The sequence below is a fragment of the Antechinus flavipes genome, chromosome 6, assembly GCF_016432865.1.
Source record: "Antechinus flavipes isolate AdamAnt ecotype Samford, QLD, Australia chromosome 6, AdamAnt_v2, whole genome shotgun sequence".
NCBI lineage: Eukaryota > Metazoa > Chordata > Mammalia > Dasyuromorphia > Dasyuridae > Antechinus > Antechinus flavipes.
Window position 1 is genome coordinate 258,133,417 of NC_067403.1, and position 17,082 is coordinate 258,150,498.

Below are 17,082 nucleotides of genomic sequence, written 5' to 3' on the forward strand. Positions count from 1 at the left end.
AAAACCTTTCTCACAAGGAAAGGGATTCACAAGCGCAACGGGCTGCTTTGAGGAGCCCTAAGTTCCTCTTTGAGCAAGAGGTCATTGGCCCCTGGTTGAGGATGTCCAAGAGCGGATTCCTGTTCAGGTTGGTCTCGTGTCTCTGCCTTCCTTTCATGTTTGGAGATTCACTGATGTGCCGGAGGAAACCAGAGTTCTGTCTCCCGTGTTCCTAGTTTCACTAATCTCTATATTCTGTATAACATATTATATTAATACATACATACATACACACACACACACACACACTTTTTCTTTTACTGAGACAATTGGGGTTAAGTGACTTGCCCAGGGTCTCACAGCTAGGGTGTGTTAAGTGTCTGAGATCAGATTTGAACTCAGATCCTCCTGACTTCAGGGCCGGTGCTCTATCTACTGCACCACTAGCTGCCCCTTATAATATATATCTCGAAGTAAGAAGAAAACATAAGTTTAAGCTTAGACAATATCTTAGACCGTTAATTCTTTCCTGAAGGATAGAAATCAGGGAGTGAGGAGGTGATTTGAGGCCTTGTTTGCATTTCAATTTTATATAATATTTTTATATTTCAATTGAAGAAAATTATATCCCAATATATATCATAATCTATATATTCACTAATAATAATGGGATTGGTGATTTCCATTCTACAGATCTTGTAAACTTTGCAAGTGAGGAAACCAAACTTTGGAGAAGTTAAGGGATTTGATCAGAGCCCCCAGAAGGCACAGGCCAGAATTCCCAGCAGTCCCTGCGGTTAGCCCTTTGAGGAGAGAGTCCGGGGCCTCCCTCGGGACCTCCCCTCGGCCTGGCTGGCCGGTCTCTGTGGGAGCCATCGCTTGTCACTCTGTGGGCGACCCTCTGGTGTGATGCAGAAGTGACGGGACCCCAGAGAGGCCAACTGGGGCCGCGGGGGGCGGGCGACATCCCCTCGGCCGGCCCGATGCTGACCGATTCTTATATTGGACCAACCAGGCAAAAAGTGGTGGAAGGCAGCTTGACGCACCCCTTTGCGCTGACCCTGTCGGGGGACACCCTGTACTGGACGGACTGGCAGACGCGCTCCATTCACGCCTGCAATAAGAGAACCGGAGAAAAGAGGCGGGAAATCCTCGGCGCCCTTTACTCTCCCATGGACATCCAGGTGCTGAGCCAGGACCGGCAGCCCTACTGTGAGTAAGCCTTGTCTGGGCTGGCTCTGCCCCGGGGAGGAGGAGGAAGAGGGGCAGGGCGGGGGGGTGCTGTCCTCTCCCTGCAGGAAGGGCCCTTCCTCCCGGGAGCCCGTCCCGGGGCTCGCGTGCGTCAGGATGGGGCATGGGGCCGCTTTTGGGGTGACACTCTCCGGTTAAGCTGGGGTGACTGGGCGGATCAGCACAGAGGAGACAAAGTGCTGAAGAACTCGCTGGCATCAGAGGCCAGTTTGGGCACCGACCCCGTGCAGGAGGAGCCGGAGCCGGAGTGCAGGAGTGGCTCCCTTCCTGCTGAGTTGAATGGCTTCCAATGCACTTTCTGCCTAAACTCCCAGTGACTCCTCCAGTGAAAGTTTTATCCCCCTAAGTAAACGGGGGCCCGGGAGGGGCCCCTGTGACCAGTGGCAGTGAGGTCCAGGCCTGCAGTCAGAGCAGTGCGTCCCTTAGCCCTTTTCAACCTCAGTTTGCTCATCTGTAAAATGAGAGGGAGAAGACATGGCAGACCGTCCCCTCCAGTGTCTTTGCTGAGAAAACCCCAAAGGAGGGTATGGGGAGTCGGCTGTGACTGAAAATGGCTAAACAAAAGTAACTGCATTAACAGCCGGCGCCTAAAAAAGGTCTGGGATTGGACCGGACCTAACAAACCCCTCTGTGGTCCCTCAGGGTCTCCCAAGGCTCTTCCCAACTACAAGGTCATTCCTGGCGGGTTAATACTCCCATTGTACAGACTGGGAAAGTGAGGCTCGAGGAGTAACGGTGATAAATAGTTACCGAGAGATTTCCTTTTTTGTCCTTTCTCACAGTTCACACCCCCTGCGAAGAGGACAATGGCGGCTGCTCCCACCTGTGCCTGCTGTCCCCTCGAGAGCCTTTCTACACCTGTGCCTGCCCCACGGGGGTGCAGCTTGAGGACAACGGCAAGACCTGTAAAGCAGGTAAGAACGCGCGCTTCCTGAGGGGCGGCCGCTGAGCGAGAAGGACATCGCCGTGGCTCGTGGCCCTCGGCTTGTAGCCCCCCCCACCTTGGCAGGGAAGGAAACAGGGAAGAACAGGTCCCCGGCTCGAGTGGAATTTCATTTGACTTTTCCCTTTTTTAAGGCGGCAGAGGAGCTCCAGGTGTGAGTCCTGACCTTGGTGACACTCTAGCTATGTGTTTCTTTTAAATTTTAATTGCTCTATGTTTAAACAGCTTTTGCATCACTTTTTTGCACTGCACCAAATTTCCCTTTTGTCTCTCCCCCTCCCCCTCCCAATGAGTTTTTCCCGGGTAATGAATTTTATTAAAAAGGAAAGGAAAAGGAAAACATTCAACAGGGCCGGTCGAAATATTAAAACGATTGGACCACATATGCGGCTTTCTCCCTCTGTGCGGGTCATTTAGCCTCTTTCTGGCCTCGGTTTCTTTGTCTGTAAAATGGAGGCATTGTAGTCACAGGCCTTTGTAAGTCTCAAAGGTTCTGGCAGTGATCCTCTCACCCATCCAAGGGTCCTTTGGTCAGACGCATAAGCCGTTGTCCAGTTGTTCCAACTCTTTGTGGCCCCTTCTGCGGTTTTCTGGGCAGAGACTGGACTGACCTTTCTTTCTCCAATTCATCTTACAGATAGGGAAACTGAGGCAAACACAAGAGTCACACAGCTAGGGACTGTCTGAGGCTGGATCTGTTGCAGTGCCCCCTAGAGGCCCATCTGCCATACTAAAAGCAACATTAACAACCATTTTCACAGGAGCCTGGGTTTATAGGAGCTTTAAGGCGAGCATGAGGCTGTACAAGTATGGTCTCATTTTATCCGCACAACCCCGGAGGAGAGCTGCTATTCATATCCCCCTTTTACAGATTGAGAAACTGAGGCAGATGGAGGTTTAGTGATTGTGAAAAGCAGTTGGTAACCACTGGTCAATGGCTGAGGTCTGAGGGCAGCCTCATTACCAGGATGTCACCCCCAGGGACATCCCTCCTTCCCCCCAGTGATGTCCCCTACCCCAGTCTGAGCTGAAAGTTGCCCAGCCTCCAGGGGCTCCAGTGTCTGTGAGTGTGAGTGTGTGTGTAAATATGTGAGTGTGCGTTTTATTAGCATGGGGCTAGAGCGATGAAGCCGTAGGATGTGGCGCGGGCCCACGGCTAGAGCTGTGGGGAGGGGGTGGCGCATTTCTGGAATCTCCCCATACCCTCCTTTGGGGTATGCTTCCTTCCAGAAATGCGCCGCTCCCTCCCCACAGCTGCAGACCCCCCAGGTCAGGAACAAAGCGGGGACCCTGGCCCCCCCGGCGGCCGGACCCTGGCTTCCCATCCCTCTTCACTCCGAAGCTGCGCCAGAAGCGGCAGCATGTGGGTGACCTGGGAAACCGCTCATTTGTGCCGATCGTGAGGCCCGTCCTGGGTCCGTCTGAACACTGAGAGCGGTCCCCCGGCGCTGGGCAGGAATAGGGAGACATTCTGGGGGCTCCATTCTGGGAGGCCCGAGTAGTGGCTGATTTCTCGTGTGGGAGTTTTGATTTTGGATTGTGTGGATTTGGGCCGATTTCTTGTATCAAAGTTGTGATTTCGGGTCTAGGACGTTTACTGTCATTTCAGAGAGTCCTTTATTGCCAGAAATGGTTGATTTACTCTGAGAAGCTGAAAGCGACAGCTTGAGTGTGTTCTCACCAGGTCAGCGGGAGGTACTGAGGGCTTTGGGATCGTTCTTTGGATGATGACGGATAAGCTTTTCCTCCATTTTGACTAAAAATTTCACCCGAACAGGCGAGGTTAATGAGCTGGTCGTCGTTAGTCAAGAAGGCCGGGGCTCCTTCACGTGGTCGCTTTGTTGCTCATCCTTCTCAGTAGATAATTTTTCAACATTCACCCTTGCAAAACCTCGTGTTCCAAATTTCTCCCCCTCCCCTAGATGGCAAGTAATCCAATATGTGTTAAAAAAAAAAAAGTAACATTGAAATTAATTATTTAATTGATATTGAAAAATTATCTATACATATTTTTAAAATAAAAAGCTTTGATAATAAAAAACCCTATGCATAGATAATTCTCAACATTCACCTTTGCAAAACTTTGTGCTCCCCAATTTTCCCCCTTCTTTCCCCTACCCCTTCCCCTAGATGGCAAGGAATCCAATATAGGTTAAATATGGTTTTTTTAAAATGTGTTAAAGTCAATATATGTATAACAAGATTTATTCAATTTATTGTGTTGCATCAAAAAAAAATCAGGACAAAAAGGAGAAAAAAAATGAAAAAGAAAACAAAATTATTCATGTTTTACAAATAAAAAGCTTTAATAATAAAAAAATAATTTGGGGTTCTAGAGGCAATGGGGAACCGCTGGAGTTGATTAAAGGGGTTAGTGACATGGTCACTTCTGCCTCTGAAACGTCACTTGGAGAGCTAGGTGGGAGATGGCCCGAGGAAGGAAAACCGATGGGGAGGATGGTGGCGCAGAAATCGGGAAGGTGGAAAAGGGGGGTTGAGCTTAGGACAAAGGTTCTCCCCTTTTTATTCATATTTTGAGGACCGTATTTCATCATAATGGGTTTCCTTTACAATTCTACCTGATTCTTTTTCTTTTCTTTTTTTCCTGAGGCAGTTGGGGTTAAGTGACTTGTCCAGGATCACACAGCTAGAAGTGTTAAGGGTCCTCCTGACTTCAGGGCTGGGGCTGTATCGGCCCCCCAGCTGCCCCTGCCTGATTCTTTTTCTTCATTGAACAAGACATAGAATTCTTTTTTTTTTTTAATTTTTATTTAATAATTACTTTATATTGACAGAATCCATGCCAGGGTAATTTTTTTTTACACCATTATCCCTTGCACTCGTTTCTGTTCCGATTTTTTTCCCCTCCCTCCCTCCACCCCCTCCCCTAGATGGCAAGCAGTCCTTTATATGTTGGATATGTTGCAGTATATCCTAGATACAATATATGTTTGCAGAACGGAAAAGTTCTCTTGTTGCATAGGGAGAATTGGATTCAGAAGGTATAAATAATCCGGGAAGAAAAACAAAAATGCAGATAGTTCACATTCGTTTCCCAGTGTTCTTTCTTTGGGTGTAGCTGCTTTTGTCCATCATTTATCCATTGAAACTCCGTTAGGTCTCTTTGTCAAAGAAATCCACTTCCATCAGAATACATCCTTATACAATATCGTTGTCGAAGTGTATAATGATCTCCTGGTTCTGCTCATTTCACTCAGCATCAGTTCATGTAAGTCTCGCCAGTCCTCTCTGTATTCATCCTGCTGGTCATTTCTTACAGAACAATAATATTCCATAACATTCATATACCACAATTTCCCCAGCCATTCTCCAATGGATGGGCATCCATTCATTTTCCAGTTTCTAGCCACTACAAACAGGGCTGCTACAAACATTTTGGCACATACAGGTCCCTTTCCCTTCTTTAGTATCTCTTTGGGATATAAGCCCAATAGAAACACTGCTGGATCAAAGGGGATGCACAATCTGATAACTTTTTGGGCATAATTCCAGATTGCTCTCCAGAATGGTTGGATTCGTTCACAACTCCACCAACAATGCATCAGTGTCCCCGTTTTCCCGCATCCCCTCCAACATTCATCATTATTTTTTCCTGTCATCTTAGCCAATCTGACAGGTGTGTAGTGATATCTCAGAGTTGTCTTAATTTGCATTTCTCTGATCAATAATGATTTGGAACACTCTTTCATGTGAGTGGTAATAGTTTCAATTTCATCATCTGAAAATAAGACATAGAATTCTTGAGACAGAATGCTCCCCAAGGCTTCCCTGGCCCAAGAGAGCGAGGGATCCCCAGTTAGGAGCTCGGTTTTTTTGAGATGTCTGTGGGACCGCAGTCTTGAGATCTGGGCAGACGTGGGACCCGTGTTCCAGAGAGAGTTAGATTGCAGGGCCACAAAGTTGGTCATTGAATGCCCCGGGAGCAGATGCCATCGAGGGGACCCCCAGCTGCTGCTCTGGAGAATGGCCGTGACAGGACCATCCTTCTCACCATCCCCACCTCGCCTGACCATTCCACTTTGGGGTCTCTCAGGGCCCAATGCCTCGAGGGACCCATGTGAGAGCCCCCGTCTCCCCCGCAAACAAGGCCAAGCCTCCGCTCCCCCCCCCACCTTCCCCCCCAGCCTGAACTTTCTCAGGAAGCACTTCCCCTTTGGCGTGGAAGCCCCATCCTTCCCCTCACAGCTGAGAAAGACCTTTCCACAAGCAGCTCCTGTCCCGGCCCGCCCGGGCCCCTACGAGCGTCCTTTGTGCGGCCATTTCCAAGGCCCGGCGCTGCAGACAGTGGGAATGGGCGGCGGAGGGCATTCAGCTCGCTGTGAAAATAAATTGGATTGGGGCTTTCTTTGCACCAGCCCGCACCTTTCCATTGTGAGCCCAGACACTCTGTCTAGGGCTTTCTGTCAAAGGGAGAAAAAAGCCTGGGAAGAAACAAAAGGGATGGAACAAGGCCTGCGGTTTTACATGAGAATGTGGCCTTTTGGGCCACTTTGATAAAACCCTTTTCCCAAGCTCCTTCCTTGGCTGGCCCGGCCACGTTCAGCCCCAGCGTTTCTCCCGCTCTCATTAATTAACTTGTTGGGATCAGAGCGGCCGGGAGCGCCTTCCTTTGTCCCCCCTCTGCCGAAGAACCCGGGCTAGTGGAAGTCGCGGCCGATGAAAGGATTAACTTTAGAAAAATGAGTGCGTTTCCTACGGTTTGGGGCCCTTCCATCCCGAGCTCGGGCCCGGCTTTGATGGGCTTCCGAGGCAGACTCTCTGGAATCTGTTCCAAGATGTTTACAAGTGTCCAAGAGGGACAGTTCCAGATGCAAGGAGGGGCCTGTGCACAGAGCCCCGGGTTCCAGACCAGCCCCTGACACATCCCGGTGCTCTCGGGCAGTTCTGTAGGATTCAGGGCTCTGCTCGTAAATAGCAGGTAGGGAGCCATGTCCCTGGACCAGCCAAAATAAACATAAACCAAGTGTGTTCTCCATTTCGTGGCTGGGTGGAGTCCTTGGAGTCTGTTTCTGGGAGAATTTGTGAAGTTATTATTTTTTTTTTTTTTGGAGAGACAACCGTGTTTAAGGGACTTGGTCACGTTCACACAGACGGTCAGGGTTAAATGTCTGAGGTCTGAGCTCAGGGCCGCCGCTCTAGCCATCTAGCTGCCCCTGAAATTTAACTTTGGAACTTGAGCCCTGCATCTCTATCACTGACAAAAAGGCATCAGAAGTTGGCTGGGGAAACAAAAAAGAAGTTGGCTGGCATTTGTGGGGAGCTCCTCTGCTCAGTAAGGGTTCATGGCTCCCTATTCCCTGGGGGTCACGTGCAGACAGCTTCCCGTTTAGCACAAGCTGACTGTGACTGTACCCCACCGGTGCACACTCCAGGATCCAGTCCAGCCGGGCTTCTGCTCGCACTGCCCCCCCATCTGTAGTGTCCCCTCCCTCCCTTGCTAGAAGAGCTACTTTCTTCAGAGCTCAGCGGGAGTCCACCTTTCCAGGCCTGACCCCATCCTCCCATAGCCTTGCATTTACTATGTATTTTGCGTATCCTGATATGTGTGTGTTTCCCCCCGTTATAGCGTCGAGGGCAGGAAGGGTTTGCTTTTTCACTTGTTATTCATCACTCCTAAAGGGGTGCTTAGCACCTAGAAATACTTGCTGATGGAATGGGGGGAAGAACTGGGGACCACGAGATGTGCCGAGCCACCTGGCCTTCGGGGGCAGTGGATGATGCAAGGACCAGAGAGGAGGCCAGATTCCCCTGGCGCGCCCTCCCTGCTCCGTTCTCATCATCTCCCCTCTCGCACTTGGTCCTACTCCTGAGGTCCAAGCTTCTATTGTCCCGAAGAATTCTGGTCCACAAAAAGCAAGATCTTCGGGGCCAGATCTTGGGTCCCGTTCTCCCCAACCTGAGCTTCAGGGGTAACGGCAATGATTTTGCGCTGAGCTCCTCTTGTAAAGGAAAATGACTTCGAAAGCTGCAAATCCCTGAGTAATTGAGAATGGCTCTAGGAGAAGACGGTTGAAGTCAGGTCTCCCCTCTAGGGAGTGTCAGGATGAAGACAGAGGGAAGTGCAGAAGGAGATGTGGTGTGTGTGTGTGTGTGTGTGTGTGTGTATGTGTGTGTGTGTGTGTGAGAGAGAGAGAGAGAGAGAGAGAGAGAGAGAGAATGAGAATATTTGTGGGCAGTGGTAGAGATGCAAGAAATCAGGCACAAGGCAGGAGAATTTCCAGAGACCTGAGCAAATATAGAAGAGAAAACCAAAAGAAATTCAGAGTGGGGACACCAAATTCGGTCACCCCCATATTAAATTTAAAATGCTTTCTTCAAAAAACCAGTCAAAAAACCATAACAGATGGGTCCAGTTTCATTTGTAATTTTGGGTTTTTCTATGTGTTAAAATGTTTGTTCGTGGTTATTTTCTTTTTTTTTATTTTTTAATAACTTCTTATTGACAGAACCCATGCCAGGGTAATTTTTTACAACATTATCCCTTGCACTCACTTCTGTTCCGATTTTTGCCCTCCCTCCCTCCACCCCCTCCCCCAGATGGCAAGCAGTCCTATACATGTTAAATATGTCACAGTATAGTCTAGGTACAATATATGGTGCATGTTCATGGTTATTTTCATAATAGTTTTTTAAAAAGGAAATGAGAGGGAAGACAAAGCATGACCCTGACTTTGTAGAAGATGCTCCTCCATCCCCAAAGTATGAAAAATAAAGCCATGATCTTATAGATTAACAGCTGGGAGAAGCTCTGCCAGTTACTTTATACTCATTTTACAGAAGAGGAAACTGAGGTTCACAGAGATTGAGTTAGTGGCCCAAGGTTGCATAGATAGTAAGCATCAAAGACGGGATCTAAGTGTAAAACACTTCAAATACCCAAGAGAAGAGGATTTGATCCTAGAGGCAGTAGGGAGCCATTGGAGATTCTAAAGCAACTAGCCACCTTGGTGCTTGAGGAATATCCCTTTGGCCAATGAGTGGAGAGGGGAGAGATGTTTCTCAGTGTTCCAAGGAGGGAAATCTCCCTCTTATTTCCCATCATTGGCCCTTAGAGACCAGCTCTTTGAACCCAAAGTAGTCATCAAGCTTAGCCCTAGAATGGACAACACAGGAAACTGTAGCAAAGCTCTTTCATTTGCCTCATTTGTTTGGACCAGGTCCCTTGGCTCTTAGATGCCCTCTTCAACTCTTACTTTCACCATTTTATCGTCCACAAACTGTCCTTTTCACTGGTAGAAAGAACAAACAAAGGGAGCAAGTAGTTTGCTTTCTACCGTTCATTCCCGTAGTTTTTTCTACATCAAACAGCCGTTCCATCATCAAGAAATCCTGGTGCTTTCCTTCTGTTATCATCTCCTATTTGTCCTATTCCTATCTTGTTTGTTTATACTTTTTTCCTTTGTTGTTTCCCCCATTAGACTGGAGACAGCCTTTTGCCTTCCTTTGTATCCCTAATGCTTAACAACATGCCTTGAGCACAGTAGGTGCTTAATAATGCTACTTGACAGACTGCCAGGTTCTTTTCTTTCTCTTGCCAATGATGTGAATAATAAAACCAAATTACTTTTCTATTTTGTTAGCCTCATTTCCTAATCTTCCTGTTGTTCTTTTTACCAGACTTTGTCACTTTTGCATTTATTCTGTTTCCTCCCTCCTTTTTTTCTCTTAAATTCGATTTTATTGATTTTACTTTTCCTTTTTTTATTATAGATTTTTGTTGACAAAATATATGAACTGTTCGGTTCTGCACACATATATTGTATCTAGGATATACTGTAACCTATTTAACATGTAAAGGACTGCTTGACATCTGGGGGAGGGGGTGGAGGGAGGGAGGGGAAAAATCGGAACAGAAACGAGTGCAAGGGATAATGCTGTAAAAAATTACCCTGGCATAGGTTCTGTCAATAAAAAGTTATTAAAAAAAAAAAGAAAAGAAAAGAGCGACAAAACATGCAAGGGTAATTTTTCAACACTAACCCTTGCAAAAACTTCTGTTCCAACTTTTCCCCTACTTCCCCCACCCCTCCCCTAGATCCTGCCTCCTTTTTGTGTGTGTTTTTTTTTCTACGTACATATAAAATCTGAGGAGAGTTTACTTTCAGCTTCCCTCCCTTTCTCATTGGTAGCTGTCTCACCTGAATGTTATTCTTGACTTTTCCTAGCGCTTTTAAACCCTTTTAACTTGTTGAATCTTAATCCAACCCAGCAAACATTTATGAATCGCTTTTTATGTACAAAGCACTGTGTTGGGCAAGAATTAAGACTGCAGGTTTATCTGTGAGTTCTTTTCAGTTCTGTGACCAAATATCTATTCATAGTATTTAATGAGAAAAGTAAAGCTAGATGGAGCCAAATGGGGGGCTTGTGAAGAGTGAGGAGGGTGCTCAGCAGTGTTGGTGCTCCCACCGTTTTGGAGCAAAGAAATCGTTACAATGGAATGGAATCTGTTCTAATCCCTTATTTTACAGAGAAGGAAATAGAGACATTAAGAGGAAAAGTGATTGATTCAGAGTCACTCAGCAAATTATTGGTAGATTTGGGACCTCAGCTGGGGCTTCCCGAGGTCCAAGTTTGTGCTTTTTCCTCTATATCTTTAATCAAGGCAGAAGAAGGCAGAGAACTTAAAAAAAAATCCCTTCTACTTGAATTTAGTGTGGCCCTTTGGAGTAATAGAGTTATCTTCCTGTTTATATTTTTCTTCGTTTAATAAAAACAATTGGCTTAAAAAAATAAAAACGAAAAACAAAACAAAACAAAACAAAACAAAAAACAATTGGCTTTCATTTCTTGACAATAGTATTTCTGGGCAGCAGGGAGGCCCTTTGTTGAGTAACTGGAAGAGATGAGTGTGACTGGATTTTTCTATTTATATCCACATGTAAGCTGTCCAACCTGATGGTATTTTATTTTTGTAGATGCGTGTTGGAGCATTAAAACTAATTTTGTAATTACCCTTAACACAATTGTCTCTAGGTAACCATAATATATGGGTAGAGGCAGCCATGAACTCTTGTTCAATGAGTTCTCAATGAGATCTGTTTAAAGATTCCAAACTCTGGGTACAATGGATGCGATCTCTTCTGTGGGAAAAGTTGCAATGGCGGCTGGTGGTGACACAGCCGTGGTACTTGCCCAACAGGACCATATTTCTCATGGCTTTGGGTCCCTCTTACGTGTCTACTTTCCTTTTGCTGAACTTTCCAACTCCTGGACGTCTCCTGGAGCCTTGTTTTTACTTCCGTCTCTTCCGAGAATTATTGAAATTGTTCTTATTCCCCGGGATGCCGTATTTCCCTAAACTTTTCCTCGCTTTTTCCTTTTTTTCTCCATTTGTGACTTCTAATAGAGCTGGGTTGCAATGCCCACTCGTTACCAGTAGGTGCCCCCATCTGATTCATCCTTTGCCCCAGATTTTTTTTAATTATATATTTTTAAGCTCTAGCTTTTAAGTTATATAAAAAGAAATCAATTTCCCACTGTATCCAAGTGGAAAGTTCTGACTATGGCATATCGAGTTTATTTAGAACAGGAGATAGCTGTGTTAGTGTTTCTTTTTATAGATCCCGGCCATGCTATATGGGCATTTTCTCATGGCCCTAAAACACAGACTTGGGCTTTTTCTGAACTGGAAAATGAAGATCACAAGTTTCTCTTGTACCCAGCTTCGGCCTCAGGGCTCACAACACTTGGGATGGTTTCTGAGCCAGGCCGCCTCCTTCCTCCTTTGCCTTCTGTTTTCCTTGTTAGAGAGCCCGGAGCGTTTATTAGCACATCTTGTCTTCATTTTTCCACGTTTTTCCAATTAGGGGGAAGAGCCTAGAAGCAGCGGGGAGTGAGTGGGCCTTGATGCTCACGTCATTATTCCACCGTAAGAAATCGTGCTCTCCTAAGGAAGCCTTGCTCCCTGGGGTTCCGGTCTTGCCGGAGCTGGCATCCCAAGGCCGTTTCATGTTCCCGAGGACTGCGGTCGGCTCTCCGTGTCATTGTTTATGGGCTTGGCCACCTTATTAAATAGTATTTAGTCCTCCTTGTTCTAGGGATGTTTGTGTAACAAGCTCAGTAGCCAGCATTCTCTGACTCACGCTCCTCTCCCTGTCAGGCTCTTGGACTCAGGGAGGTCCCAGGATCTTTGTCCTCCATCCTCACGGGGTTGTCCTCTGGTCCCCTGGGCCTGACCTGGAGGAGGTCACGGGCCCATCCCTTGGCCGGGAAGGGTGGCTCCTGTGCCGCAAAGCCAAAGCTCAGCAACTTCCCAAAGAATTTACCTCCTCCGTAGGTGCTCCCTGGGACAAAGAGCAGCCAGAAATTAGGGACTGAGGCTTGCAGAGTGGGGAAGAACTCCACGGGTAAACGGCCCCTCTCCCGTTTCCTTCTCGTTCACAGCTGACTTGCAACTGGGACTCGACTTTCAAAGCCCTTTTCTGAAGTGGCTTAGCCAAGGTCGGGGTGCCCTGGGCCCCAGGGGCTTCAGCCGGGTGAATGAATCCGAACATTTGTTTCCATATTAGAGCTGTCTTGTCCCTTATCATGTTAAGTAGGGCAAAGGGAAAAGAAAGGAGGACCTTGTTGTCTGGAGGGCCGGCCCGGCCGCTCACAGCTGTGATTGGCATTAATTTGGCAGAGCCGATGCAGCTGCTATTTTCAGCTGGGAAGTGTGAATTTTTAATAGCTCAGAGACTAAACAACACAATCCGTCCCAGGCAGAGCCATCCCAGGAAAATCCGACAGACTCCGGAGGGGAGTCTCGAAGGCGGGTCCTGGCTACCTCCTGAGGAAGGGGCCTTCTTGGAAGGTTCCGAAAAAAGAAAGACTTTGGCGGCTGGGATGGAAATAGTCATGATAGCTCATATCCGGAGAGCACGAGACCCAATGGGAGCCTCGCGTTAACTTTGGGGAGTAGGGGCAACATCCGTTATTGTCACCATCTCACAGATGAGCAAACTGAGGTCCAGAGAAAAATGACTCCTCCAAGATCATACAGCTTATCATGATGGAAATGAGATTTGAACCCAGGCCCCACCCCGAAGGACCGGCCTCTGGGACTCTGCTCCCCAGGTCGGCTTCTTCTGATCTCAACAGCCTTCTATTTCAGTCCTGTCGGCCTCTCCCATTGGGTTTGTTTGGTTTTTTCACAAAGATATGGAAGGGTTTGCTATTTCCCTCTCTAGTTCATTTTATAGATGTGGAAGCTGAACAAGCAGGGTATAGTGACATGCCCAGGGTCACGGGGCTCAGAAATGTCAGGGGCTGGATTTGAACTCCTTGACTCCAGGCTTGGCACTATCCACTATGGCGCCCCCTAGCTGCTCTTGGCCTTATCCACTATGCTGCCCCCTTCACCTTATCCACTATGGCGCCCCCTAGCTTTACTTCACCTGATGTATTCTCCTAGCTGCTCTTCACCTCATCCACTATGGCGCCCCCTAGCTGTTCTTCACCTGATGTATTCTCCTAGCTGCTCTTCACCTCATCCACTATGGCGCCCCCTAGCTGTACTTCACCTGATGTATTCTCCTAGCTGCTCTTCACCTCATCCACTATGGCGCCCCCTAGCTGTTCTTCACCTGATGTATTCTCCTAGCTGCTCTTCACCTCATCCACTATGGCGCCCCCTAGCTGTTCTTCACCTGATGTATTCTCCTAGCTGCTCTTCACCTCATCCACTATGGCGCCCCCTAGCTGTTCTTCACCTGATGTATTCTCCTAGCTGCTCTTCACCTCATCCACTATGGCGTCCCCTAGCTGTTCTTCACCTGATGTATTCTCTTAGCTGCTCTTCACCTCATCCACTATGACGCCCCCTAGCTGTTCTTCACCTGATGTATTCTCCTAGCTGCTCTTCACCTCATCCACTATGGCGTCCCCTAGCTGTTCTTCACCTGATGTATTCTCCTAGCTGCTCTTCACCTCATCCACTATGGCGCCCCCTAGCTGTTCTTCACCTGATGTATTCTCCTAGCTGCTCTTCACCTCATCCTCTATGGCGCCCCCTAGCTGCCCTTCTCTGGGGCAAACCTAGGATGCTGCCTTGACTGCCACTGCCTGGAAGTTGCCTCGGAAGAGTCTGACGTTCTGCTTCCCGCCAGATGCTCTCAGCCCCGGGCCCCACTGGCCGGAGGAGTTCTGGCCCAGGCTCCAGCTCTGGCTCCTCCTAGGGAGTTGGGGTCAAGCCCAGGCCAGGCGAGGTCACAGGCGGCTTCCTCCTGGCAGGCTGCAGGGCCCCCTCCCTCCGGCTGCTTCCGCTCAGCCTCGAATGAACGAGGCCCCTTCCAGAAAGTGGAAAAACCAGACAAGTCCGTGAAGCAGAACTGTGGGAAATGATCAGACCCAAGCCGGACCCCGCCTCATAGGCCACGGAGCCCAGTGGCGTCAGCCTTTGGACTGGACCCCCACGGCCTCCTGGCCTAGGAGGGGCGCGGGGAGGAGTCCTACCTCTGCTTCTTTTGGCCGTGTGACTGAGTGACGACTCACTGAAACTCTCTGTGCCTCAGCTTCCTCATCTGTAAAATGGGAATAATGATGGTGCTTAGTTTGCAGGGTGGTGGGGATCAAATGAAGTAAAACATGGCCGACCCTAACCTGAATCCAGTGATGTCATTGTGTGGTCGTTTTTATGACGACAGATGGAATAGCAGACAGATAATAGATGGAGGCGTGGATGGATAAATAGGTGAATGGATGGGTGGATGAATAGATGGACAGATAGACAAGTAGACAGATAGGTAGATGATAGTTGAATAGATTGAGAAATGGATAGATGGCTGGATAGTTAAACAGATGAATAAATGGATGGATAAATGGACAGATAGATGAATAAAAAAATAGATGGATGAGATGGATGGGTGCATAGATAAATGAACAGATACGTGGATGGATAGACAAGTGAATAGACAGATATATGGATGGATAGATAGATGAATAGATAAATAGATGGATGGATGGATATTTATTTGTTATTGCTTTTTATTTACAAGATATCTGCATGTGTAATTTTACAACATTGACAATGGCCAAACCTTTTGTTCCAACTTTTCCCTCCTTCCCCCCACCCCTCCCCCAGATGGCAGGCTGACCAATACATGTTAAATATGTTAGAGTATAAATTAAATACAAAATAAGCATACATGTCCAAACAGTTATTTTGCTGCACAAGAAGAATCGGACTCTGAAATAGTGTCCAATTAGCCTATGAAGGAAATCAAAAGTGCAGGTGGGCAAAAATAGAGGGATTGGGAATTCTATGTAGATCCCAACCATCACAAGTAGCATGGAGCCCCCCTCCTGAGGGCTCGGGGAGACATCTAGGCCGTGGGCACACTGGGTGGAGAGATGGGGGGGTGACACTCAAGGGTTTCCAGGCCTCCCGCTGCCCCTGCAACTCACTGGGGAAGTAGAGGAGGTTTGGTGCAGTGGGGGTAGGGAGTAGGATGGGCGAGGGAGGGACGGCATGAATGGAGACGTTGTCACGGGCAGGGGGAAGGGCTCCTGATTGGTGGGGATTGGAGCCCCGCCCTGTCTGGGCCATGCCCTCTGACCTCTCTGCCACAAGCTGTCGAGTGCTACGGGCCCCTGACATGGGTTAGGGAGGTTGGAGGGAGCCGAGCTTGGAGCGGGACGTGGGGCACGAGCCGGGCTGGCCGGCTGAGGCTTCGTCCTTTCCAGCTCTGCGGTTCTGAGCTGGGATTCCCCTTCCTTCTTGCTCTCCCACTGTCCGAAGCCCCGGGGATCCTGAGGGACCTGGAGAGAGGAGGAAGGTGGGGCGCTTTTACTTGCCAGGATGCTTGGGTTTCAGGTGCTGCGAGGCCAGGGCTGGGGCTCTGGGCTCGGCCCTCACCCCCTCCCACTCTCAGGCCATAGGGCTTCACTCTGGGTAAACTGAGGCAGAGAACTGCCACTTGTAGCTGTAGCTTTCTGGAAGGGGTTGGTCAGGCCAGCAGATGAGCAGGGAAGGAAGTGTGGGGAGGACCGGCCGGAGGACTGCTGCTGGAGGACCGCTGCCTTGGGGAGCTTCACTGTAGCCTCAGGCCGGGATTGCTGGGGGCCTCCACTGCCCTCACCTGGGGAGGGCCCCCCCAACATTGAGTCATGACTGTTTGCCCCTCAAAATGTGCGCTTGGTCCCTTTTCTTCAAGCCCAGCTCCCAAATTCCCTCTTTGCCCTTTTCTCCCAGGGCTCTTGCTTGTATAAGTTCCCCCTTTCTTCCCCCATTAGGCAGAGTACTAGGGAAGCTCAGTAGCTACATTTCTGCCTCAGCTTCCTCATCTGTAAAATGGGGATAATAATGGAACCCTCCTTCAAGGCAAGGATCCAAGGAGATCCCATGTGTCAGGTCCTTAGGCCAGTGCCTGGTAGGGGGCCTGGAGACTTAGCCGACATTGTTGTTGCCTCTGCTTGAGGGAAAGGCTGGACAGCTCACTCCTCTGCTTGCCTCGGGCTCAGGTGAGGGGGGGCTGGCTCCAGGGGAGCCCCAGAGGGGGAGCTTTCCCTTTGGATTTAGGGGTTTTGGGGCTTGTTTAAGCTGCAGCGAGAGGGAAGGGCAGGGGGCAGCTTCTAAGCAAGATTAGAGCCCCGCTCTCTGAGGTCCCAGCCCTGGGCCCTGCACTTGGCCCCCAAACTCGGCCCTGCCGCAGGTCACTGAGCCCTAAACTGAGACCCAAATTCTGGGGGTCTGGGAGCAGGGCCCTGGCCATTTCCCTCCCTTGGAACCAGCGGTCACAGGATTTGGTCCTGCCCACGACCAGCAGCCGGGGGAGCTGGGGTGTGGGCCCAGGCAGACAGAAGCCTGACTGGTTGGGGGGTTTGTGCATTTCTTAGCCATTTAACACACAAAGCGATGCTCCCATTTTTACAGTTCCTGTCTTTGATTGTTTTTTTTTAAATTTTTT

The 17,082-nt window shown here is 48.8% G+C and overlaps 1 protein-coding gene across 1 annotated transcript in view; it reads left to right on the forward strand.

The window, feature by feature from the left end:
• LRP5 (LDL receptor related protein 5) overlaps window positions 1–17,082 on the forward strand; it is a 109,617-nt gene that overhangs the window by 46,132 nt on the left and 46,403 nt on the right. The window contains exons 4-5 of the mRNA XM_051966639.1: window positions 995–1,191; window positions 2,013–2,144. Of these exons, the coding sequence (XP_051822599.1) occupies window positions 995–1,191; window positions 2,013–2,144 (329 nt within the window). The remainder of the gene's footprint in view (window positions 1–994; window positions 1,192–2,012; window positions 2,145–17,082) is intronic.